We start from the raw sequence: 26,195 nt of genomic DNA, 5'->3' as shown, positions 1-26,195 counted from the left end.
CGAATGGAAGCCTTGAAGGGCATTCAGCACTGCCTCTTGGACCATGTGGGTCCAATTCCTCCCAAAAAAAATATGCATTTAAAAACAATGTCAAATATATACTGTAGACCCAATATAACACAGCTTGATATAACGTAGTCAAAGTTTGTTTTGCAATGTTAAAATACATATTTCATGATTTTTTTTTAAAGTTATGATAGAGTGCAGGTGTTTTGACCTTAGCAATTAAATCTATTTCCAGCATCCTAAAAATTGTATACTATAAGATCATAATCTAGACATCTTGTTTCAGATTTATATGTATAAAGACTAAAAAAACCCCAAAAGACATTACAAAAGAATTCACACCTGTTGGTGGATATGTTTTAAAGAATCAAAACGAACTCTGGGATAAGTATCCACTGGACTTTGATGCCGACTGTGTCTGTTTCCCCGAACAGGAGAGTTTTTGCTTCCTTTTTGAGTTTAGAACTCGTAGCCATTGGTTTTGGGAGCAAAGTAATTAGGGAATTCTTCTCTTTCCTTTTCTGAATGGATTACAACTCTCCCATGGGATTCCTTGATGTGGGGTTAGATTCTTAGCCTTTTTTACATTTTTTTTTCCTTTTTTCTGCTTCTTTTTTCCTTGTCTTTTTCATGTTTATGTGGATGTTTGTGTATGTTGTTTTGAATGTGATGTAGGGAGTTGTGCATATAGTGAAGTGAGGAGCAGATAGGCTGATATTTTCTTGTTTACATTGTGACAAATTGATAAGTATCTAGTAATAAAGATTTTAAACAATCTTTGACATCTGATGAAGGTGAGCATACTGCCTTATTTTGGTTGTCTAGATTCTGAGTTTAGGAGGACAGTTATAATTGGTTTATCGTGTGTTGTCTTAGTGTAAGATCATCACATCTTTTTCATCTATTACAGCAAAACATATAAACGCAATATAATGTGGGCTCACATTAGTGCTGATCAAATTTTTGGACCCCATTGCCCACATTATATAGGGTCTACAGTGTATTACTTAAAATTCCTGCCTGCATTAGAATCAAACACAAATGTTAGTGCTTTCCAGGTTTCCACATCTGGAAGTACCACCTTGAAAACAGCCTATGAGGAGACTTACAGTGTTTCCTTTCTCTTGCAGCAGCTTCAGGTTGTCTTTATACTGTTTGAGCTCCTCTGTGATAGACTGCTTCTCTTGCTCAGTCATTTCAAATTTCACCTTCAGCTCTGATAGTAAATTCTGTGTATGTTCATACTGAGTGCAAAGAGAAAAAGGACATTTTTTTTTCTACAAACTGAATTCTAATGCAAGCTCTCCACAAAAGGGTTATTTTCTGGGTGAGATTCCAATCCGAAACCTGCAATATCTTCTTAATTTCTCAAAAGCAGCATAAAAACTACAGAGATGTAATAGTGTGCCTATAAAAAAAAGTCATGAACATTCATAAACCTATTTAAAAAATGCCCTACTCCTGATAATAAAAAAAAAAAAAAAAAAAGTTAAAAAGTTACGGTTTCACAAACCACAGCCCAGACACAGAACATTCCACAGAGGAAATGTTTGTTTAGATATTATAGTACAGGCTTTTGGTCAAATCTCTCAAACTTAAACCTTTTTCCAACTGGCATCAGATGTGTTAAAGAGGAAAAATGTCATTTTTCTCCTCTTCTAAAGAAATACTACAGATACCTTTAACATGTAATCCAATTTTAGGCAACAGTTTGAAATACATGATTGGAAAATTCGCTATGCTGAAGCACAATTCAAAAATAATGTAGCAGAAAGCAGGCAAAGAGCATTAAATGGATGCATACTCAGAGCGTTGTCCCTTAAAAAGCACAATGGGGACTTGTGTGATGCTAAAAACTTTGAGATCCTTTCCCATGCTTCACTCTTAAAACAGAGGTAAATAAATTGCTTTATACCTATGATGTGAAGCAAATGCCAAAGGAAGACATATTCAACATGGCTGATTCCCAAGTTATTCCACTGAAGCACTGTATAAGGTGTGAGGGCTTTAGGACAGATGTAGGCATTACTACTAATACTATTATTTATCACTTTTAAATCGCTACTAAACATAAGTATTAGATGAAATACATTTGAGATTCAGCAACTAGTTTGTTTCCCAAGATAAAGATTACTCCTATTATTTTGACGTTTTATAGCATCCTAACCTGGGTGCTTTCCAACAAAATACATACAGGTTCAATAACTCCCTGCCCTAAATAGCAATACTTTTAATGCCCTAGAATCCAACATAATTAAAAGAAACCTCCCCCTGAAAAACATAAGAATTTGTTACTCACTGACCATGAACAACATGACTATTACATCAAATATATCTGGTGACATGCTTAGAGTAGGGCTTCCCAAACCTGTCCTAAGGATCCCAGAGCCAGTCAGATTTTCAAGATATTTACAATGAATGCGCAGGACAAAGTCTGCATAACATTGGAAACCCAGTATATGCTAATCTCTTTCATGCATGTTCACTGCGGATATCCTGAAAACTCCACAGGACAGGTTTGGGAAGACCTTGCTTAGAAATTTACAATGATGACCTTGGGCTTTTAGATTTTTCTACAGCAAGTGAATGAACAAAGTATGCATTTTGCTGGCAATCAGAATTTCATATAGGACTCCAACTTTCATAAGACTTTTGCCACAGGAAGACAACAGACATACAGACATTTACTTGGAATAAAAAAGCAGGTGCATTTAGGAATAAGCTGGCACTGCAAAGAAATTAATGCTTATGAGTAATTCATGGGTGAACTTGCTTTGGAACATATTGCTGTAGGGTACGCCCAGTGGCGCTGCATTAATATGCAGTAGATCCCTAGTTCAATCCCTGAGCTGGGTCTTCCGCCATCCAGGTCAGCAGGATGCTGTAGAGGCAGCATTCACAGTCCCAAGGCGGGGGCGGGCATCATGGTCATTGCTTAAGGGTGACACCTAGTGGCTGGATTTAAGGCCCATGACCGCAGAGTTCCAGAAGGAGCCTTGGTGCACAGTAGCTAGCCCAGGACCATCACTGCAATGACCAGACTAGATCTGTTGAGGAAGAGAAGGATTGTGGATATAAAATAGGGAAAAATCCCTGGGCAGTTGCAAATGAAGGATCATGGGGCCAAATCCCAGCCCTGGCTCTTAAGCTGAAAGAAGCAGGAGGATATTACTACGTGAACACCCCCCAAATAAAATACTACTGTCATACTTTGAGAGATGCAAGTTTATCTGCTACAGAAGTAATAATCATACAAGCTCAAGCTGTCAGATTTAATTGTGCCACTGATTTGTTTTAAATGTACTCAGAATTATTCCTGTATATTTGTAGTATGCTTGTTTAGGTCTCTATTGACCCATGTATTTCAGCCAAAAAAGTACGTGTCAGATGTGAAGTCGATGACAAGGCCAAGATAGGTGGTTCTGGCCAAAAGCTGATTCTGTATTATCTGAATGGCACTTATAGGGAAGCAAGCTGACTTCAAATAGTCTGCTTCATTTTACCTCTTTCTGAATGTCCTTTGCACGAACCTCAGCCTCTTTAAGTTGACATTTTAGATTGGCTGCATCCCGTTGATTTTGCTCCTTCAGTGATCCCACTTGATTTTCAAGCTCTTTCCGAGATGTGTTTAGGATACAGAGATCACTAGCAAGCTCCTGACTCTGCTTCTGTGAGCTACAACACAAAAACACGAACTTGAAGCATGTCTGCTATTGAATTATCAATATAAATAAAAATGTTAAATAGTTTGTACGTCGTCGCTAATCTCGCCAACCGCTTAACCGAATGCGTTCAAATTTGCACACAACATTCGCTTCCCATAGGGAAGGATCTTATACACTTACATTACATATAGGTCACACCTGTGACAGGTAATACAAGTTTAAAAATTGCTTACACAAAACAGCGACATCTGGTGGCCGTCAGCGCAAGCGCAACCTCTTACACCTTTCACACACACACACACACACTCACACACCACACCACACCCCCACACAGGGCTATTGTCTTTCATTCACACTCCCTCATAACACACAGAAATCCACACTCATCACACCACACACCCCCACCCACACGCCTGCCAATGTCACTTACTTTACCCACCCTCCCAAAACACACCAAAACACAAATTCCTGGCTGCTAACATTGGGAAACCACGCATTTCACACACCCTCCGAATTTAAATTAAAGTACCCTCTTCCACCCACCCACGCACTGCACTCCGATCACACACTACACCTGAAACAAGTCCGTGCTTCTCCGCCGGTACCACAGGAACGGTCTGGGACACATCGCATTCAGTAGGGCCGTCGGATGCCAGCAACCAAAATGGCGCCGGCGGACCTTGCCCTTACTATGCTATACGAAGACAACAATGACGTCGGTACACCATGTGACATAGTAAGGGCAAGAGCCCGTCGGCGTCATATCCTCAGCGGACATTTGCCCTTACTAGGTCAGGAATCCTGATGCACACATGGCAGCCGGCGGAACAAACCCTAGCACACACCCTCGCCACCGGCTAGCAGTTTACACAGGTAGCCGGGGAGGAGCACGGTGGGGGACCGTTCTTATTTTCCGCCACGTGTTTTTCTCTTGGGGGGGGGCCCACTCATTCTCCACATCTCCCGAGAGGGGGGCTGTAGCGTGGGTTGCTCTATTTCGCTGGGTTGGGGGGGGGGGGCCAGGAAGGTGTGCTTGCATATTTAAACTATTCTTTGCTGGTGCTGTTCATTTGGGGTAAAAAAAAAACAAAAAACCCCCACACTAACTGTAACCTTTACTGCTCTGTTCTGTTTTTTCAACTTAACCAGGCTCAGCCACAGCAACGCGTGGCAGGGTTCAGCTAGTTTCAAATAAACCACGATAAACTGGTTTATATAGAAGGAACACAATATAGATGGTAGTCTTTCAGGGAGATAAAAATGACCTGTATCATCAGTGCTTTCAGTTTAATACCTTATCAATGTGCAAAATAAAAGGTAAGAACCAGGGAAGCCATAGCTCAAATCTTGCAGATGTTCATTCTGATTGTGGGCAAGAGATTTTACTCTCCCATTGCCTCAGGTACAAACAGATTGTAAACTCTACAGGGATAGGGAATACCTACTGTGTCTGAATGCAACTTGCCTCAGATTACCAATGAAAAGGTATGAGCTAAATCTAAATAATTAAAAATAAAATTTACTAACTAGAAATTTGTTACTAATTCTTTATAATCAAAAGCAGTCACAACCCAAATTGAAGGCTTATCTGGCAGGCCCAGCAGATTGACCAAACAATGATTGCATGTTCCCCAAAAAACTGAAACTCAATTTCCACAGTTGTTCTGGCACATTCTAAGAGTGCTAGTTTTCCTTTTATGGGTTTTTTTTTTAAGAAAGCTATTTAAGATTATGTTATGAATGTAATCACACTACAAATTACAAAAATTCCCCAAATTTATGAAAATGTAACCTTTCATGTTAAAATAAAAATATTTCACTACCAATGGATCTTAAACAATTTAAAACAATTACTTTAAACTAGGACTATGAATACATTGCAATGTAGAGTATCGCTGTCTTCCACTGCAGGGAAATAAAAAACAAGGCATTCCAATGCCAAAATAAGGCATTTGAATGACAAGTGGGCAATGAGGTACAAAGAAAATATTTATAGGAAAAACAAAAATTTACTTTCCAGTTTCTGTTAAGACATATAGTAAATAAATTTAGGCAAGCCATAATTTCAAAATGAAAAGGAAGAGGAACCCTAGGGGGTGAGGGAAAATGAACAAGCTCCCATTGTTTAAGCTCACTATTTGGGACATTCTTCAGCAGTGAGGTAACATGTTTGAAGTGGGGAGGGAAACACGATAACATCAGTGAAAGCCACTGTGTAACCCCTTCTGACACACAGCCAAGAGAAGGAATACCACCAAAAACAGGAACTACTTTCATTAATCCTCTGCTGTGCTGGAGCTATATTAGTCAGGACTCAGGGTTATTCTAGAATACCATGAACATACCTGCTTCCTATAAAAATAAACCACATTATATAGGGTCAAGTCCAATGTTTACAAGTTACCAAACTTTAAGGATTTTTTTATTATTATTAAAATACCGATTTCAGATTCCTTCGGAGGCTAACTCAATTCAGGCTATGAGCACAGAAACATTTGGTACTTGCAGAATAATCTAAAGACTACTCATCTTTTTATTAATTTTTTCTATTCTCTAACTATGTATAATGGCATATAAAATAGCTACATAAATAACACTATCATTCCAAATAAAAGTTCACAATGGTTTACAGCACAACATACATATTATAGACAGGCACGTACACTGACTTGATGAGGTAAAAAAGAATACAATTTGAAATTTAAATGACTGTCCTTCAGGGTACGTGCTCTGAGTTCAGATGATTTTAAGTTAGGTTATAGGCATTTTGAAATAACCATGTTTTTAGGTCACGTTTGAATGTCTTTGTTTCTGGAGTCAGTCGTAGAGCTTCAGGTAGAGAGTTCCATAGTTTTGGGCCTATTATTGAGAACAGACAGTCGCTTATTTTTGTTAGATGAGTATTCTGTAATGATGACATAGTTGGTAATCCTTTGTTTTGAGATCTTAATTATCTCTGCAGCTCGTATGATTATACAGCTTCCCCTACCAAACCAAAGTTGTTAGAATGGATGGTGGAGTGTATTAATGTTAGGACTTTTTAGTTGATTCGGGATTGTACAGGTAGCCAGTGAAGAGATATTAGAGTGTAAGATGTGATCGAATTTCCTCAATCCTGTTAAGAATCTAGCAGCGGAATTTTGTAATAATTGTAGATTTTTTTTTTTTTTTTTTAGAAGACAATTGGGTACTCCAAGTAGAAGTGAGTTACAGAGTCTAAGTTTGAGAAGATGAGAGTCTACAGGATCATGCGGAAGTCTGTGTGAGTCAGCAAAAGTTTCAATCTATGTGGTAAGTGCAGTTTGGCACAGCCAGATTTGATTAATTTATTTACATGCTTATCCATGGTTAGGAACTCATCAATCTGGTCTGAGGGGGTAATATTGAAGTTACTGTGAGTGTTAGCTATATATACAAGAATCTACTCTCAATTCCTACTGACATGTCAAAATCTAAGCGTCTTGTGGATCTGATTCAGCAGAAGCTGCTGCATTTTCTGCAGGTGGGGAAATAGCAAAATCCATAATGCCAGTCATATTCACTCAGAGGTAGTAGGCATGTATGGTGAAACTAGTTCTTACCAGATAATTTCCTTGAGTCCAATCAGACCAGACCAGATGAAGGCAGAGACTGACAGGTTTGATGATGTCACCTTTTATATGCATCCATGCAGATCTCAGACTGCCATTATCATCTGTAATAAACTAAATGATTGACTGGTATTGAAGTTGTCTTCAACAGCAGCACATATCTGTTTTTTTTTCCCCTCACCAAAGCTCTTCCAGAGAGACCAAGGAAGTTCGAGAAATAAAAAGTACCATACACAAATGTGAAAGCACTCACTTGCATAGAAACAGAAAATCACAGTTCTTTAATACCACTACAAATTAACAAGCAAATGCATGTTGATGAGGCTATTAGTTAGTCCCGGGATACTGAAAGACAAGGGCAGACATTAATTTCTTAGCAACCCGGAAAAGTGTACATAAAAGCAGAAAATACTCTTTTGTATAAACCCTCCGACTTAATATCCTAGCGATATTAAGTCGGAGGAACCAAAACTTAAAAAAAACAAATCTGCCTGCCGGTCAGTGGTTAACAAAATGGACGCTTAATTTTACCGGCATCCATCTTCCTAACCTGTGGCTGTCAGCAGGTTCGGAAACCGATGCTGGTAAAACAGAGCGTCGGCTGTTGGACCTGCTGACAGCCACCTCTACCGCTAATGAGGCGCTACGGACGCACTATTGTCCCTAGCACCTCCTTATTAGCACACCACCTCATTTAAATACTGAATCGCGCGCCCAGGAGAGGTGGCTGTGCGTTGGGAGAGCAGGCACTCAACACGGAGCGCCCGCTCTCCCATGTATCTTTCTGTACTGGCCTGTAAGATTGAAGTGATATGCAAGATTGGCAGCATATCCTGGACTGGTCTGACTGGACTTAAGGAAAGGAAATTATCAGGTAAGAACTAATTTCACTTTGCTCTTCATTCAGTCAGAACAGTCTAGACGAATAGGATATACCCAAGCTACTCTTGAATAGGGCGGAACACTGTCAAAGAACTGCACTCCATACCTTGGAGGCAAGAGAGACCTCTCTGAATGCTTCGAAAAGGAATGAAAGAAGACCAAGTTGCTGCCTTGCAAACCCTAAAGGAGGTACCAACCAAAACCCTGCCCAAGAAGTAGCTTGTGCCTTCCCACAGGCCACTACAGTATAAGAATTTAATCTGATTTTCTAAGGTTATGGAGAACTGGAGATACTTCATCCACATCCAAGATCTGAGTAGCCAAAACTCAGCCAAGACTGCATGTTAGCTAAATGAAGGCAACCAATCACCTGAATCAAATAGATGACAATGATTACCTTTAGCAGAAATGAAGCAAACACACATCTTGGCTATGTCCTTCATGAGCTATAGGAAAAGTTTCTGTGCAAGAAGCATGTGCAAAAAACGCCAGACACAAACTCAGTTTCAGGTGCCAAGATGGAACAGGCATCAAAAACTGATGCTTATAGTGCCAGAAGTTCCTGAAAAAATAGAAACATCTGGATGAAGGTACAAAGGACATCTTAAGAAATGTCTTCTGTAGCGCACCAGAGCTGCAACCTGCAGTTCCTAGGTATCAAGGGAGAAAAGCATAGCAGGATCTTCCTGAAAAGATCCAGAAGCATTGGCACTGAAGCTTAGCCAGAAATAAAAGGCTTCCTGACATTTCTCCAAAAATGTCTCCAAGCCATACATGAGCCAATGAAGTGGCCAAACTTTCTAATACTTGAAAAATAGTCATCACAGCCAGAGGCCATCCTTTTAAGGACCTAAACCGCAAGACAAATTCAAATTGGATCTTTAGGTAGAACTGAACTCTGCATCAGTAACTCTGTGGTAGAGAAGCCTCAAGGATCCTCCGTGCATCAAACATATGAGATCCACATACCTATGACACCATGGCCAATGTGGAGCTACTAAAATGCCAGACCCAGATGGCCTCAGGTCCTATTCCTATCATGGGACTTGAAAAAGATGCACCGGACTGACTCAATGGGCAGGTCTGGACCTGAGTATCATTACCAGATGAGAGACTGCCTCCTTTACAACAACACACTTTTTTTTTTTTTTTTTTTTAAATACGTTAGTATCCTTGATAGACGCCAAAAGATCTATCCTCAAAAGTTCCCATCAGGCCACCACTTGATCGAAGGCTACTTGAGACAGACTATTTTCCTGGGTCTACCATATTGTAGCTAAGACAAACATTTTGAGGACTGTCTATACCTGCTATGCATGACACCTACAGACCTTTATAATTCTAATTCTCAAGAAAGATGTACACTATCCCAAAGGATCCCCTGAGGACCCTAAGACTCTACTGGAAATTGACATATTCCACCACAAAGGTGTCAGAGACATATTTTGAATGACTGACCCAGAAACAGAGTTGCAAAGTCTGGAAGAACAGCAAATTGCTCCCACTCCTGCCAACTGATAGAGAATTTCTTACCCTGACCCAGAACCAGCAAACCCCAATAATGGACTCCTCCACGTTAATGGGCATCTATCAAAATCGCCACCAGGTGGGAACACAAACATGAGCTTGCTTTTCTTGAATCGGGGGTCAGCCTTATTGATGGGTGTGAACCCCACCCAAGCCACAGAGGCAGCCAGATCCACTCCCTGAGCTAGGCTACTGCCATCTAGCCATCATCGCAAAAATATCCTGTCTGAGTTCGGTTCCTGAGGCTCATGAAATTAATCTGAGACTAGGGATTCCATATGCTTTCGGAAAAAGATCTCATGCACATGCTCGCCACTGCTGTTAAACCAAGAAGCTGAAGATAAGACTATACCATTAGATGCTTGATGGATAGCAGCACAAGTATATGATGACCCAACCTCTGAATTCTCTAGTTTTACTGGACATGGTCTATACTCGTATCAAGCTATAGATAAGTGCCTAAGGAGGTTGCAACTGTTCCAAATCCTTCAAAAGGATCCAACAGTATGTAACTAATTCCAGGACAGAGCCTGATAAAGAAATCACCACCCCAGCTATGCTGGATATGCGTGAAGTATCAGACTTTCTCCCCTGCCGTTGAAGCAGACAGCTATGCTGGATATGCGAGAAGTATCAGCCTTTCTCCCCTGCCGCTGAAGCAGAGAGTTATGCCGGATATGCATTGAAGGTGAAGTATCAGGCTTATTTGGTTTGGGGTAGTAACTGCCATAACAAGCAAGCTACTCCCCGCTTTTTTTGTGAATGCAAATCCTTTTTTCCACATTCATTCACGTCCTCTAGACTTTATGGATCCACAGTTTTTATCCCACGCCCCTTTGAAGTCTTTCACACTTCTGGTCTTCACCACTTCCTCCGGAAGGGCATTCCAGGCATCCACCACCCTCTCCGTGAAGAAATACTTCCTGACATTGGTTCTGGAAGTATTTCTTCACGGAGAGGGTGGTGGATGCCTGGAAACTCCTTAGTGTACAATTCTTGTAAAAATGACAAAATACTGCCTCAATCTCCTCAGTATTGGTAACCCAATAATTCTTCTCATATTTTATACCCCCAATAAATTTTGAAGACGATTGCATTTTTGTCAAATTTGCAGTCTCCCAGATTTATTGCCATACCTAAATAATTTATGTTTATATGGAAAAACTGCACCCATTGCCCTTTGATGAAAATGGTCATTCAAAATCTGTTGGTGAGCTTGAATCTAAGACTCTATTCCTCACCTTTAGTCTGATTCATTTGGGTTTTATAATAAGATAACTTTTTCCACATCTAAAATATCCCTATTTCTTTGTTTCTTCTTGGCAGCTATGAACTCATTTCTCTCCTAAGAATAGCTTTAGCCATTTCCCAAAAGAGAACAAGGTCATTCACAGGTTGAGCATTATTAGAAGCTTATTGCTGCCATTTATCAACTATGAATGTTTTGAATTGAGGATCTTTATGAAGCCAATCTGACGTCTGCCAGTTTCCAAATGTACATTGATTTTTAAAGGTACCTATTTTGCAGGAAATTGGGCAGCGGTCTGAGATAACCAGCACCTTGATGCTGGCCATTATAACCTGATCAAAGAAAATAGGAGCTAACAACAAATAATCTATGGGTGATTTAGATGCATGTACCCTGGCATAATGTGTATAATCTCTCTCCCGGATGGAGGATTCTCCAAATATCCAAGAAATTTAGGTTGTCACAAAAAAAAAAAAGGTATACCCTTGCCATGGGATAACTTGGGAATTTTTGCTGTAGAACATTTATCAAACAGAACATCTCGCACATAATTAAAGTCCCCACCCATCATCAATGGGATGGAGCCCAACTCTAAAATTTGGGTAATCAATGTGGTAAAGAAAGGATGGGAGTAACAACTGGGCAAGTATACCGAAGCTATTAATACCGACTTATGAAAGTTTCCCTTTTACTATAATAAAGCATCTCTCTTCATCACCATAAGAATTCTCCAATAAAAGAATTCTCCAATAAAAAGGAACCCGATGAATAAAATATTTGATTGTACCCTTTCTTCCTCAATTTTTGATGTTCACTGTCATGTGTGTTTCCTTTAACATTACCACATTACCTTTCAATCTGTTTAATTGTGACAATACCTTTTCCCTTTTGATTGGTGAGCCCCATTCTTGCAACATTCCAGGAGATATAGTTTATAGGATTACTCATTTTATACAGCCAAAACAAACTTTTTACCACCATATATATGTGCCCAAATACCATCTTCAGAGCCACAAACTGAGAAGCATTTTGAATATTGGGAACAAAGAAAAATAATATAAGAGTACAACTACCAATCAAAGAAGCTAATGGGGTAAAACATTGGTAAAGTACATCAGCCTGATTTAACTCCCCCCTTCACCACTCCCCCCGTATAATCCCCTCTTACCAAGTATTCCCAAACTAACCACTTAACTCCCCAAAGAAATCTCCAAAGATCTCATCCTTGATTTATGCTCTCTCTGATGTCAGGAGCGGGTGCCATCCGCAATTGCTAAAGTTCCAAAAGACCAATCTGCTAGAAACAAAACAAATAAAGTAGAAAATTAGACATTCCAATAAACTAAATTCCGAATATTGGATGCCCAGTATAGTGAAACATTTGACCTGACTGATCAAAAATCAACTAGCCATGAAACCGGCTGCCATACCAATGCAAAACCTCACAGCAAATTTGTCCATCAGGATTCCAATGTGTCCACAAAATTTTTTGTCTTCTACCTTTTCAAACAATTGAGAGACTCCCTCATGCCAGATCTCATCTTTGCTGGGAAATGTAATGCAAACTGGATCTTCTTGGACCCCAGCACTGAGCAGAGAGGCACAAACTCTCTTCTTTTGGATGAAACATTGAATAATCTTGAAATATTTGTATTGCTCTATTTTCATAATAAACCGAGGTCTTTCGATGTAATTGCCAGATTTGGTTTTTCTGAGTAAAATTTAAAAAACGCGCAATCACCACTCTAGGGTGCTGCTCAGTAATCTTTTTGATCCCAATCTGGTGAGCTCTTTCAATCAAATTAGGTATGGCAGTGTCCAGTAAATCAAAAGTCTCTGGCAGCAGTTTAGCCAGCATTGACTCCAGCCCCTGCTCCTCAATGGACTCCGGGAAGCCTACAAAGTGCAGACTGTTGCGTCTCAATCTATTCTCTAAGTTGTCCACTTTATCTTCTAATGCAGTTAGCGTAGAGGCCATGATATGAACTTTCTTCGTTGCCGCTAGCACATCATCTTCCACAACCTTCCAGCATATCCAGCCTAAACCAAAGGTCAGTAAGCAAATTTTTTTAGCTCACTTGACTGCTCCAAAATCACATCAAATTTCCTAGAGACGGCTTCTGTTCCCGCCACAATAATCTCAGAGATTGGTATACTCATTGTGATATCAAGAGGGCCTGGCGGTTTCTGTTGCTGGTTTCTCTCTCCTTTTTTAATTTCACAGGCATAGAAATCGGGGAGCGCTGCATATACCTCTTGATGGACATAGGCAGTAGATTCACCTTAAAGTAAGGTGTTTGGAGTCACTTGTGAAGCTGATGGAGATATATAGGGGATGGCACCCAGACCTCCAGGCAGCATGTTCGATCACAACCACTGCATCACATGACTCCCTATTTTCAGCTAAGAGAGGATTCCTTCCATCTCCCAAGGTCCCAAGATGATGCAGTTGCAGTGCTGCCTTTCCCAGTTGAACCTGTGGTTAAAATTTGATTTGCAGCCACAGACCCCCCTTCCTCACCCAGCCCCAAAATAGTCATCCTGCCTGATTCCAAACAAGGGGTAGCAGAGATCATAGGCCCATACTCTTGTGAGCTGAATTCAGAGCTCACCAGCATTACCAAAGTGGGATCCATTTCCTGTGCTCTGCTGCAGTTGCAATGCTATCCCTGCTGCACCAAATGCTCACCGCCACGTAGGGACTGATGAGCAGCTCAAATCAACTCAACCGACCATCGAAAAAAACAGAGCGCTGCTACAGGCTCCCTGGAATCCTTCCTGCTCCTGAGTGCATTCTCTGCTGCTCTTCTGGGCTCTTTTTTAAACATTTTTTTAAAACTTTATTGCCACCAAGGCAATAGAGACTTTTCCTTCCTCTGAAACCAAAGAATAAGGTCTCCTGCTTCCTTCTGGGGGTGGGGAGAAGAGGGCACCAAATGCCAAGGAAAAAATAAAAGCCGGTAGCCTCCTGGCTCCGGTGGAGCTCTACCAAGAGAAGCTGCTCAGACTTTCACCTCAGGAGCTGCCAACCCCATCTGTCCTTAAGTCCACTGAGGGAGGGTGAATAAACCTTTCACCTCAGGAGCTGAGGGGATGCTCCACTGAGGGAGGGAGAATAAATCTTTCCACAGAAACAAGACATCAAATTCATCCAGCATAACTATGCCCTCACTCACAATACAGGATGCTCATCCATCATATGCTGTAGATAGATAATATTGGCAGGATGAGGTCAGCATGGATGCATATTAGGCATGACCATCAGTGAATGTGTTGATCTTTGCTTCCATCTGCTGATCAGAGAGCATAACCCATTCATCTGGACTGGTCTGACTGGAGAGGAAGAATTTACTTAAAAAAAGAGGGGCTATAAAATTAAGATCCAAGACAAGATTCAGGGAATTGGGATTCAAGATCAAATATGAAACCTGATAAAAATCAGCTAAGTAACTGACTGTTTCTAAAGTCCTTGGCCTTTCAGGCTCATGTTAATACTATTACAACTTGGAGCCGTCAGTCTCTTCTGAGAGGCTTGCTTTAATACGGCTCGCATTGACTATCAGAGCACACACTACTGGCTTCACAACCCCATTAGAATCTTGAAATAATTGTACATTCAAAGGCCATACAGGTCATATTACGGTAAGTGGCAGGAAGTAAAATGTTTCTTTTTCAAAATCTTAGTTTAAAAAAAAATTAGCACAGGCTCAGAGTATCTATGGGAAAATTGCTTCTGGTCCTAAATAGAAGGAACTATGGAAGGGAGGATTCTCAAAAGGGTTGAACAGGAATTTTCAGTTTGGAAACACTTACCTAAGCAGATCTTTACTCTGTCGATTAAGTTCTTCTGTCAATGACGCATTTTCATTCTGTAGAGAAAGGCAGTCTGCTTGGAGCACCCTGCACTCTTTTCTCAGTTTCTCTACATCAGCTGCAAGTAAATGACACAAAATTAACTTATGGAAACAGTACCCGATTATCAACGAAGTGTCACATGGGAAAGAAAAAAAATCTGCAGAATACAAAAGGCCCAAACTCCATTGGCTGATTCATGAATAATGCTATTTCTAGCCTTTGATAGTCCTGCTTTATGGCAGGTCACACAAATTCTTAGTAATCTACATCATTCTAACACTAACATGCATTTTAAAACCAGATATAAAACACTAAAAAAGAAAATTTGTGCATTTGACAAAGTCAGTGCTAGTAACTGAGAAATACATTAGATATCCATTCTCCACAAATGTAATTACCGTATTTTTCGCTCCATAAGACGCACTTTTTTTCCCCCAAAGGTGGGGGGAAAATGTATGTGCGTCTTATGGAGCGAATATAAAAAAAAAACCAAACAAAAATCTAACAAACACCCCCCCCCTGACTCCCCCAAGTCCCCGCCGACTTAATTTCCTACACCCCCCCCCCCCCCAAGACCTGACAAATTAATTTCCTGCAACCCCCCACCCTCCTGACCCCCCCAAGACCTGCCAAACGTCCCTGGTGGTCCAGCGGGGGTCCGGGAATGATCTCCTGGGCGTGGGCCGTCGGCTGCCAGTAAACAAAATGGCGCCGACGGCCCTATGCCCTCACTATGTCACTGAGACCGACCAATAGCAGCGGTCGGTCTCAGTGACATAGTGAGGGCATAGGGCCGTCGGCGCCATTTTGTTTACTGGCAGCCGACGGCTCACGCCCAGGAGATCGTTCCCGGACCGCTCCTGGACCCCCGCTGGACCACCAGGGACGTTTGGCAGGTCTTGGGGGGGTCAGGAGGGTGGGGGGTTGCAGGAAATTAATTCGGCAGGTCTTGGGGGGGTCAGGAGGGTGGGGGGTTGCAGGAAATTAATTCGGCAGGTCTTGGGGGGGTCAGGGGGGTGGAGGTTGTTAATTTAAAGGGTTGGGATGGGGGGGGGGGTTTTGGGGGTTCCCACAGAAAGAAAAATTTTCTGATCTGGGGAGTGGACCGAAATGGCCCTCCTCAGACCCGAAAACAAAATGGGGAGAAAAAAAAAAACTATGCACTCCCCTAATTTGCTCCATAAGACGCCCAGACGCAGAGCCGGTTTAGCACAATTTTTTTTTTTTTTTAATTTTCCCCCTCTGAATCCTAGGTGCGTCTTATGGTCAGGTGCGTCTTATGGAGCGAAAAATACGGTAGATTGTTTTAGAAATATTATATTGCTTATCTTATTTTTTCTTTTGGCCCAGCAGTTTTTTCCCATGCTCCTTTAGGCTTCCAGCTCAACTAGAACCAGCTTCCATCGAACCTTGATTCACAACTACTTTAAAGGGAGGGAGGTATTTAATCTCCCCCCTTCCAACTCAATCCTGTCACCACAGTGACAGTCCTAGGACAGGGGCCACAAACCATGGATCCTTCAGTCATTGCTGAGCGATAGTAGACGTTTCCTTCATCCTCTGCAGCATTCCCAGCCCCAATTGGCTAAGGGAATAGACAACCTAACCTGTGAATCAAGCCCATGTCATCTGCATTGCAGAGTATGGCATTTACCAGTCGGACAACTAAGTGGTTAAGAGTAGCGATTTACAAACCAGGGAAACCAGTGTTCAAATCCCACTGTTGTGCCTTGTGCAAGTCACTTTACCCTCCGTTGCCTCAGGTACAAACTCAGATTATAAACCCTCTGGGGATAGGGAAATACCTATAGTACTTGAATGTAATCTGCTTTGAAGTGCCAAAAACTGGAATATAAATAAAATAAATAAAAGGAAACCCTCATTAAATAGCCAGTCCAATAATTGATAATGCTTCTCATCGGTAGCAAGTTAGACAACAGCATCATAATAGCAGCTAAATGCCTCTCTCCCCTAGGATTTCTAAAAAAAAAGAAAAAAAAAAGGCATAGCCTGTGACAAAACAGTAGCTGGAGGTTTCTGCTCAGTTCATGACGTCCAGGTTCCCCCTTTCCCCTTCTATTTCAAGCTCTCTCCACTAAACTTTTGTCTAGGCATGCTGCTAATATGAGTGCCTCAAGAATAAGCTCCCATTCTACACCCCATTCCCTGTCCAGATGGTATTTATTTTGATCACAATTACTAGTGCACTGGAAATGCATTTCTGCTATTGGCTTCAATTTCTGGCAGGTAATTAAAGCAGCATTTTAAATCTGTCAGCATAGAAAGTTGTTTATGTTAACATGTCAAAGGCTTACATAGTTCGGTGATTAGCACATACTATATGTCAATACATATTCACAGTGCTGCTTATGCATCAGTAATATACCTTTTTGTCAGAAAAAATGTTGGATTTACATTTATGACTGATGAAGACCGCATGGCAATACATTTACATTTTCTCTCTACAAACTGTAAGCTACATTTGAACAGTAACATTCAGAAAATTGGCCTACCATGGGCCTCTAATTCGCAGCCTAACCAACTATGTAAGTATCATGTACAAAGTTGTGTTTCACAAATCCAGACAAGGCACTATGATGATCTGACAAACATTAGCATATTATTACTATGTGTCCCTACAGTACTGTATTACAATATTTTTTTATATTTCTAGTACTAGAGCAGTAAATCACAACATTCTGGTTAACACAAAATACTGCAAATCAAACAAGCCTGATACTTCACTTTCAATGCATATCCAGAGTAGCTCTCTGCTTCAACGGCAGGGGGGAATGAAGAAAGGTGGATTTATATTCAGATAACAACCAACAAGGACTAAATTGCACAGGCTGGGTAAACAAGTGTGGGAGTAGCTTGCTTATTGCAGTGGTTACTACCCCTAACCAATTAAACTAGACATTTTAGAAGCAGCTCCATCTCTGCTCTCTATATTAATGACGGGGGGGTGGTGGAAGGGAAATAGAACCAAAAGGCTACATTAATGGCGGGGGTGGATGGGAAATAGAACCAAAGGGTTACTAAATGCCAAGAGTAACAGATAAGCATGAGAAAGAGAGAGAGAGAAAAAAAAAGTTTGAAAGCTTGCTGGGCAGACTGGATGGGCCATTGGTCTTGCTGGGCAGACTGGATGGGCCATTGGTCGTCTTCTGCCTTCATTTCTATGTTTCAGAGGCACTAAGCAGTACAGAGCTGAAAGCTGCCTCCCCTCCATAAGTTGGAGATGTGTCTATATTGTAGGATAATGTACCCAAGTGCATATGTGTACTGTTGTCATTACAAACTGGTCCCAACCAACTATAACAATAAAAATGAAAAACCAGGGCCATAACTACGAGATAACCCCTAAAGTAAAGCCGAGTTGCTTACCTCTAACAGGTGTTCTCTACGGACATCAGGAGGACATTCCTCAGACATGGGGGCATCAACATTTGATGGAGCCCAGCATGGAAAACTTATGTCAAAGTTTCTAGAACTTTGACTGAGCCTCACTGAACATGCCCACGGCATGCTTCACATCACACATCATCCCTTTAGTCTAATACTAAAGCAAAAGAAAAAAACCAAACCATGTAGTGGAGACCAACTCCACGTGGAAGTGGGCAGGTCTTGTAAGAATTGTCATCCTGCTATCCTCTGGGAACACCTGTTACAGGAAAGTAAAACTGCTTTCTTCAAGGACAAGCAGGATGGCAGTTTTCACATATGGATGAATCCCTAGCAACAGGTGGCCTCCAATAAAAAAGGGGACAACAAAACCAGTGCCAATGGGCATAACAACGTCGTTTTTGTTGGCAATAGACCTTTTTTTTTTATATGCCCTAAGGGAGGGGGGGGGGGCAGCCTGGAATAAAACCAACAGATCCTAGGTGGAAACAGAGTTGAGTTCTACACAAACGTGTTCCAGAGGACAGACCGGCCAAACCTGCTGTGTCGGCCATCCCTGTCCAAACAGTAGTGCAATATGAATGAGTAAATGCAACTCCACATCGCAGCTTTGCCAATCTCCTCCATGGGAACTGATTGCAAGTGAGACATTGAAGCTGCCATGGCTAGAACAGAGTGAGCCTTAACATGGCCCACAATAGTTCAACCCGCCCAGGCATAACAGAAGGAGATGCAATCTGCTAGCAAACCAGAGAGCGTCTGCATCACAATAGTGATCCCAGTTTACTCCAATCTAAAGAAACAAAAAGCTGAATGAATTTTCTATGCGCTTCTGTACGCTCCGGGTAGAAGGTCAAGGTTCTCGAAGTCCAAACTGTGGAGGGCTTGTTGATTTTGGTGAGCATGAGGCCTGGGGAAAAAAATTGAAAAAACAATTGACTGATTAAGATGGAATTCAGACACCATCTTAGGTAAAAACTTAAGAGTGCAAATACAAGACCACTCTATTATGAAAAAAACAGTATAAGGTGGATAAGTCACTAAGGCCTGAAGCTTACTGATCCTGCACGCAGAAGTAACTGTCACCAAAAATATGACCTTCCAGGTCATGCAGCACAGCGGCTCAAAGGAAGTTTTCATCAGTTGGGACAAAGGCACAACAGGAGGTCTGATAGGAGGCTTCAAATGAAGCAGACCCCTTTGAAATGTACAACTAAAGACCGTCCAGAGATGGACTCTACATGGTGACGAAATGTGCCAACTGCACTAAGATGTACCTAGACTGAGTTGGTCATAAGACCAGCATCAGAAAGATGTTGAAGATAGTCAAGCAGTTTTTGTGTTGAGCAGGAGAAGGGGGACTAAGGCCCTTTGCCTACACCACACATTAAACCTCCTCCACTTCAGTCTGTAGGTATTTCTGTTGGAAAGCTTTCTGGAAGCTAAGAGAACATGAGACACATCCTCTGAGATATCAAGGAGTTGCAGAATCATCCTCTTGACATCCAAGCAGAGAGTGAAAGAGCTTGGAAATTGGGATGACACAACCTGTCATGATCCTGAGAGATTAGATCTGGGAAAATCCCCAGTCTGATCAGTTTCCGAATTGACAAGTTCCAACAAAGCGGAAACAAAGTCTTTCTCAATCAATGGAGGGCTATGAGCATTATAGTCCCCTTTTCTTCCCTGAGCTGCAACAAAGTATTTGTGACTAGTGGAACTGGAGGATACGTATACAGAAGTCCCTGGCTCCAACAGAGGGTGAAGGCATCCAATGCTAGTTTGCCCTGTAAGTGTAGTAGAAGAGAGGGACCTTTCTGTTTCAGACAACAATGAATAGGTCCATATCTAAGGTGCCCCAGAGGTGGAAGACCTGATTCACTATCCCTTGATCCAGAGATCATTCGTGGGGGTCTGAAGGACTGACTCAGTCATCTGGCACTCCATTCTCCAGACTGGCCAGATAATTGGCCCTGAGCACCATCCTCAGAGGGGGGCCCAGGACCACAGCTGAACTGCTTCATGACACAGGAGGTAGTATCCTGTACCTCCCTGCTTGCTGATGTAATACATCGCAACTTGGTTGTCCATCTGGATCAATACGATTTTGTTGGTCAGCCGATCTCTGACAGCCCATAGCATGTACTGAATTACCTAGAGCTCCACCAAGTTTATCTGGTACTAATGTTCCCAGGCAGACCAGGAACTCTGGGTGCAAAGCCCATCTACATGAGCTCCCTAATCCAGATTGGATGCTGCGATTACTCAGGAGTGGCCAATGGTTGGGAAACAGCCAGGAGTACAAAGTGAGGCCACACTCCGAATGGTTCCAAACAGGCAAAAACACAAGTACAGCATTAAGGCTGCTTATCTCAGTATTTCCTTGTGTTAACAGATAATCAAATATTTGTAGCTGTGGCATAAGGTGGCTTCCTGCCTTCTCTTTGGGGCCTCTTCCAAACTTCTGGGCCCTGCCTTCTTATGCTAGGTTGAAGGGATCCCCCTTGTGGGCAGAATCCCATGCTGGGTTGGGACTTAAGGAGGACTGGACCAGATAGCTGTGGCCATTCTCCTAAGGTATTTGAGGGAGTTTTATATACTCCCTCACAGATGCATCCTTGATTAGGACAATTTGCACTGGAGGAATTTGGAAGGGAACCCTCAGCACCAAACTGGAATTGTCCTGCCATCAGGACAGAGAGTCCCAGAGTAAGGTAATGACTCATATGCAATCCCAAAGATCCCGAGTGGCTTGAACCACTGGGATCATAAAGTTCATTGGGTCTTTGCATAAATAGATGTGCTATGGGAATAACATGAGTACTTGCGGCCATGCTGCCCAACAACCTCAACATGTGCCAAAATGATGTCTGCTAACTCTCTTGGATCTCTTCCACAAAGACCATCAGGGTAACAGCCTGTTGTTGCAGGAAGAAGGCTTTGGTCTGAGTCATGTCTAGCAGAGCTCCAATAAACTCCAATTGAAGTGATGTGCTGAGATGAGAACCCTAGTAATTCTAACAACTGGATGGTCATGTGCAAGGACTCCCTGGCTCCAGTCCGAGACATGCTCTAGATCAGCTGATCACCCAGTTAGGGAAACACATGCACCCCAGCCTGCGCAGGTGCATTACCACCATGGCTAAGCATTTTGTGAACACACGTGAGGTGGATGTAAACCCAAACGGCAGAACGCAATACTGAAGGTGCAGGTTTCCCACCACGAATCTGAGATACTTCTGGTGACTGGGGAGTATCTCGATATGAATGTAGGCATCCTTTAGATCGAGAGAGCATAGCCAATCTTCTTTATGCAGAAAGAGCATCAAGATCATCCATGGCTCTAGGGTCCTTCCCTGGGAGCATCGAATGCTTGGCCTTTTTGAAATTGCTTGTCAAATCCAAGAGCCTACTGAACAAGATAACCCACGTTCGGTTTCTTATTTATGGAAGCAACTGAGGGGGGTTCTCCCACACCCTCAACAGTAGCTTCTGAAGGATTTCATGTACTGGGATTGCCATGATCTCCTAAGGAGGCTGCATGTACTGGGGCATATCCAGCATCTTTTGTCTGGAGCCATCCTCTGTCTGTAAAGTAAGTGGGAAGGCCTCCTCCATCAACCTTACTAATTTTGCAAAAGAGAGGTCCTTCAGCGGAGACTTCCTTTTGTCTGTGGGGAGGAGAGGGATCGAAGGGGAGACTGTCCAATGCCTCGTCATCTGAACCACTGTTGAATAGACACATTCCAACCTATTGTAACTGCTAGAGGAGGATCCATAGGCACTCAGGCCCCGGCCAGCAGTTCAATGACCAGTGGGCTGGCTGGTGAGCCCTGGATCCAGAGGCCCTTGGGGGAGCATCCTCCTTCGAGGAACTTGGGTTGACCAATTGGTTGGCTGGCACCTAGGGGCATCAAAAAAGCAACTGGCACCAATATTGATGATAGTGTCAGTAGTACCCTGAGTGCCTGCAGCGAGTTGAGCAGTGGCTCAAGGAAAGCCTGTGCCGTTAGTGCTCCAACACAGAGGTCTGAAGTGTCTTTTTCACAGCCAGCTGCACACATCTCTCCAATTCTTCCTCATAAATTGCTGATGCCAAGACCGACTGGGAGGCAAGAGTTGCAGCCATGTCCTCTTTGGAATTGAGAGGAGAATCGGTGGCTGATACCAGGACCAGTGGAAATTGTGGTGAACTCCTGGGTAACTTGGAAGATGAGTTCTCCTCACCATGGGGTCGCTTTGGGGGTTACTCGGCAGAAGCCAGACCCATCCCAGCGCTTGGCCCCATGAATCGATAGGGATTGATTCTGATGCTACTTCAGCTTTCCTTGATGCTTGGCATTGGTCATCCCTGGTTCTTAGGTCGATGAAGAGGACCCTGACTCCTGCTTTGACTGGGAGGAAGTGGGCGATGGCCTGTCTCCAGGATACCTACCAGCCTTTAATGCCAAGGGAGCCAATGGCACTTCCTCCCACTCCCACCCCCCTTTGCAGATGATTCTGTGGTCTCTTGATGTTGATACCTCCAGCGCTGATGGCTCGGTCTTCCCGTGCCAGAACAGACATTCCATGAGATCCAAGCAGGACAGGTGTCCTTTGAAGGTCATATGTGGCAACATGGGGATCCATGATAGAAATGGTCCATGTGCACTGAGGGCATCACTAGAACCCCGAAGACATGTGGACATGAAACAAAAGTGACACAAAGTCAACTCAATGGTGGTGGTGGTAGACAATGATCAGCAAGCACAGTCAGCACTGGCACCTGGAAGGGAACTAACTGCGAAAAGAAATTTAAAGAAACATTGTAAAACCTACCTAGGGCTACTATGGGGAGACCATGGACCCCACGAAGAATGAGGTGAAAAATTTCCATGGGAACTCAAAATAAAGAAAAACCTGATAGAGGAGACTCACAATCCATGACTACCAGGCTCTCCATGGAAAAAGAAAGACTGAAGAGACGATGTGTGGTATAATGCAGTCAAAGTTCTAGAAACTTTGGTACAAGTTTTCCATGGCAGGTTTCATTGAATGATGTCACCACCATGTGTGAGGCTGCCATCCTGCTCATCCTCAGAGAATAGCTCTAACCAAGTACTTGATATTTCCGTTTTTTTTCTATTTTGAAAGTAAGAACAAGGTATGTTGAATTTAAAACTGTTCTTATTAAGTGATTTCGTTAAGAATACAGAAGTTATGAAATGACATTTAAATGATGGGCACAAATAGGATTACCATATATCAGTCAGACTGCCCTATTTGCAATATCCAATGTGTATATTGAAATATTTCCGTCCAATTTATTAGAATGACTATTCCAAAGTATATATCAAGGAAGGATATTATATTCAGAAATTAAGGGCATAATGCCTTCAACCTTAGTTAATAATTAAGCTGAAACATACAGGTATGTCAATATCTATTACTATTAATCACTTATTTAGTGCTACAAGAGGGTAAGCAGTGCTGTACAGAAACATAAGAGAGTCCCTGGTCCATGGAGCTTACAATTAGTCAAGAGACAGAACACACATAAGAACTTCTTTGTTTTCTACAGAAGATGGTTAAAATCAAGAAGGCCACGATCAGGCAGAACCAGTGTTTACATTTTAAGAGCAGCCTCAAAAAAGAGGGGAATTTAGGGGGGAATGGAATATGATACTAGAGGGTGCATGGCACGTCAGTTCAGGAAGTAAATTTTATATTATATTTGTTTTGTTTTGTATCTTGTTCCAAGTATTACTGATGGAAGGAATAGGTAAAATAATGAAGTAAACAAACAAGCAAGTAGGAAGTGCAAAATCAGGAGGTGGAGATGGAAAAGAAAGGTACAGATAGAAGTACCTTGCTTGACTAATGAAGTTTGGGAGGACAGATGTATGGCGAGATAAGAGAACACAGTTAATGTGGAAGTGCAGAATGAATAAGTTTGTAGGTATGAGTACAAGCAGCTTGAAATTTATGTGGCGGCAGATGGCATCAAGAGAAGAGGGATTATATTGTTGTGATAACATTGGAGGAAAAGAGGTTGTAAAGCTGAATTTTGAATAGACTGCAATGGAACAAGACGGTTCAAGTGCTAGACCCATGAGGAGCAGGATCACATACTATTAAAAGTGTCAGATTGCGACTGACCTTGTGTCTTGGCATAGTTTCAGCTCAGATGTACAATACAGAGATGATGTATTTGAGCTTCAGAGTTGGTTCCAATAGAGTATTGATGGGGTAGTCTCACAGGTTTCTCATAACAGTCTCTTACGTCAGGAATTAAAAAGGAATACATAACCCAAAGGAATACTTAATATGATGAAGGACTTTACCCTCTCTGTGTTAGAGCATATTATTTTGTTTTGCTTATTTACCTTGCAAGTGAGTGGCCTCCTTCCTCTGTTGCTCCTCCTGTTCCTGGCACTGCCGTTGGAAACTAGCTTGCAGACTGACAATTTCCTTTTCATATTCTGAAGCTGCTTTGCGCCACTGCTCTAGCTCGGCCCGCACCTCTTGCAGCTCTCCTTGCAGTACTGTGATATCACTGTCGCGCTCTGAGGTGGCTCGCTCTGCCACTCGCTGCAGCAGCACAATCTCTTCCTGAGCGCTGGCCAGTTCATCCCGGGTGCTGGCAATGTCATTCTCCTTTTGCTCACGCAAGATTTCAATCTCACTCTGTAGCCTCTGAAGCTGAGCTGAATAATTAACACAAACATAGCATTTACCTTCCATAGTTCAGCTTCCTATATATATTTATATCTTTTATTAATTTTTTATGACCCATTCTACATGAACTATAGAACTGTAAATCATTCACAATCTGACATGTGCTCTTTTGGTTTTTTGCATGCACAGACAAGAAAATTAAATTGTAACAAAGAAAAATAACAAGTCACTTAACATATCCATCTGAAATACACAGTTTCAAAAAATAAATCTGTAGGCATACTTACCTCTACTATTTAACATTTCTGTACTTCCCGACTATAGGTCTCATACTTAGCTCAAATTGATGTAACGATTACAAAAGAGATTGGACAATATTCAGTATGCCAGCAAACATCAAGTTAATCAGGTAAACTTATCCAGATAACACTTGCTGGTATACTGGGTGGCACATGTCTCCTGCTTTATCAAGGTAACTGTGCCACTTAAAATTTAGAAAAGAAAACCCCTTGTAGACCAGCAGTGGCCCAATCCTTCCCAGCCTCCAAGTTAACAAAAAAAAACAAACCGTCAGGTCCCTCACAGCTGATTCTACCTTCCCTGCTTACAAAAGTGGGGCAGCATCCCCATCCCCCAGGTCTCCTGATACAGGGATAATGTGAGAAGTACTTAAATCCTCTCAGTGAAGTACAAGTCTTATGCTGGAAGGCAAGTCCTCCCTCACTCCAGCATTCCCCTTGCATCCTGAACATTTAGAAATGTTGGCAGGGGGAGTTTTTAGGGAAGATGGAGAAGGTGCCCAACTCTTGTAAATGAAGGCCTGGGGAACTGGTAATGACTTCCCTGGCTAAAACATCTGATCAGCTGGGCTAGGGATATTTAAAACCAGAGAGGATAATTTTCAAAGCTGCTTGCATGTGCCCATAAATGGGAGCACAGTATTTTGCTACTGCATTTTATAACCTGTGTGCAAATGATGTGCACAGATTATAAAAAATGAGTACACATTCTCGCATAGTAAAAACCAAAAGCTGCGCAAGTTTGGACTTATCCAGAAAAGTAGCAGCATTGATCCAGATATGTTTCAATTTATGCAGTTAAGCAGTGCATTTAGCTGGATATGTCTGAAAAGCTCTACATGTCTGGATAAGTAGCACTTTTCGGACTTATCTGGATATGTAAAAATAGTCAGAAAAGTTTATTAAAAAAAAAAAAAAGCACTATTTATCTGGATAAGTTCACATTTGTCCCCCTAAGTAGCAGTAAAGATGCTACATTTATTTATTTAAAAGCCTCGTTTTCCATTACTTCCAAGATATATATCTGTCCGGAGCAGACAACACCACAAAAGGTCATAAA

General features: G+C 42.0%; 1 protein-coding gene across 20 annotated transcripts in view; it reads right to left on the bottom strand.

Annotated features, from left to right (window-relative positions):
- Positions 1 to 26,195, bottom strand: part of SLMAP (sarcolemma associated protein) — a 362,537-nt gene that overhangs the window by 19,422 nt on the left and 316,920 nt on the right. For all 20 annotated transcript variants that reach the window (XM_029600936.1, XM_029600935.1, XM_029600939.1 and 17 more), the window contains 4 exons: positions 24,545 to 24,865; positions 14,733 to 14,850; positions 3,510 to 3,681; positions 1,116 to 1,250 (listed from right to left, as the gene is read on the bottom strand). In XM_029600936.1, the coding sequence (XP_029456796.1) occupies positions 1,116 to 1,250; positions 3,510 to 3,681; positions 14,733 to 14,850; positions 24,545 to 24,865 (746 nt within the window). The remainder of the gene's footprint in view (positions 1 to 1,115; positions 1,251 to 3,509; positions 3,682 to 14,732; positions 14,851 to 24,544; positions 24,866 to 26,195) is intronic.

Source organism: Rhinatrema bivittatum, chromosome 4 (assembly GCF_901001135.1).
Source record: "Rhinatrema bivittatum chromosome 4, aRhiBiv1.1, whole genome shotgun sequence".
NCBI classification, from domain to species: domain Eukaryota; kingdom Metazoa; phylum Chordata; class Amphibia; order Gymnophiona; family Rhinatrematidae; genus Rhinatrema; species Rhinatrema bivittatum.
This window is presented reverse-complemented; position numbering and strand designations above follow the sequence as displayed.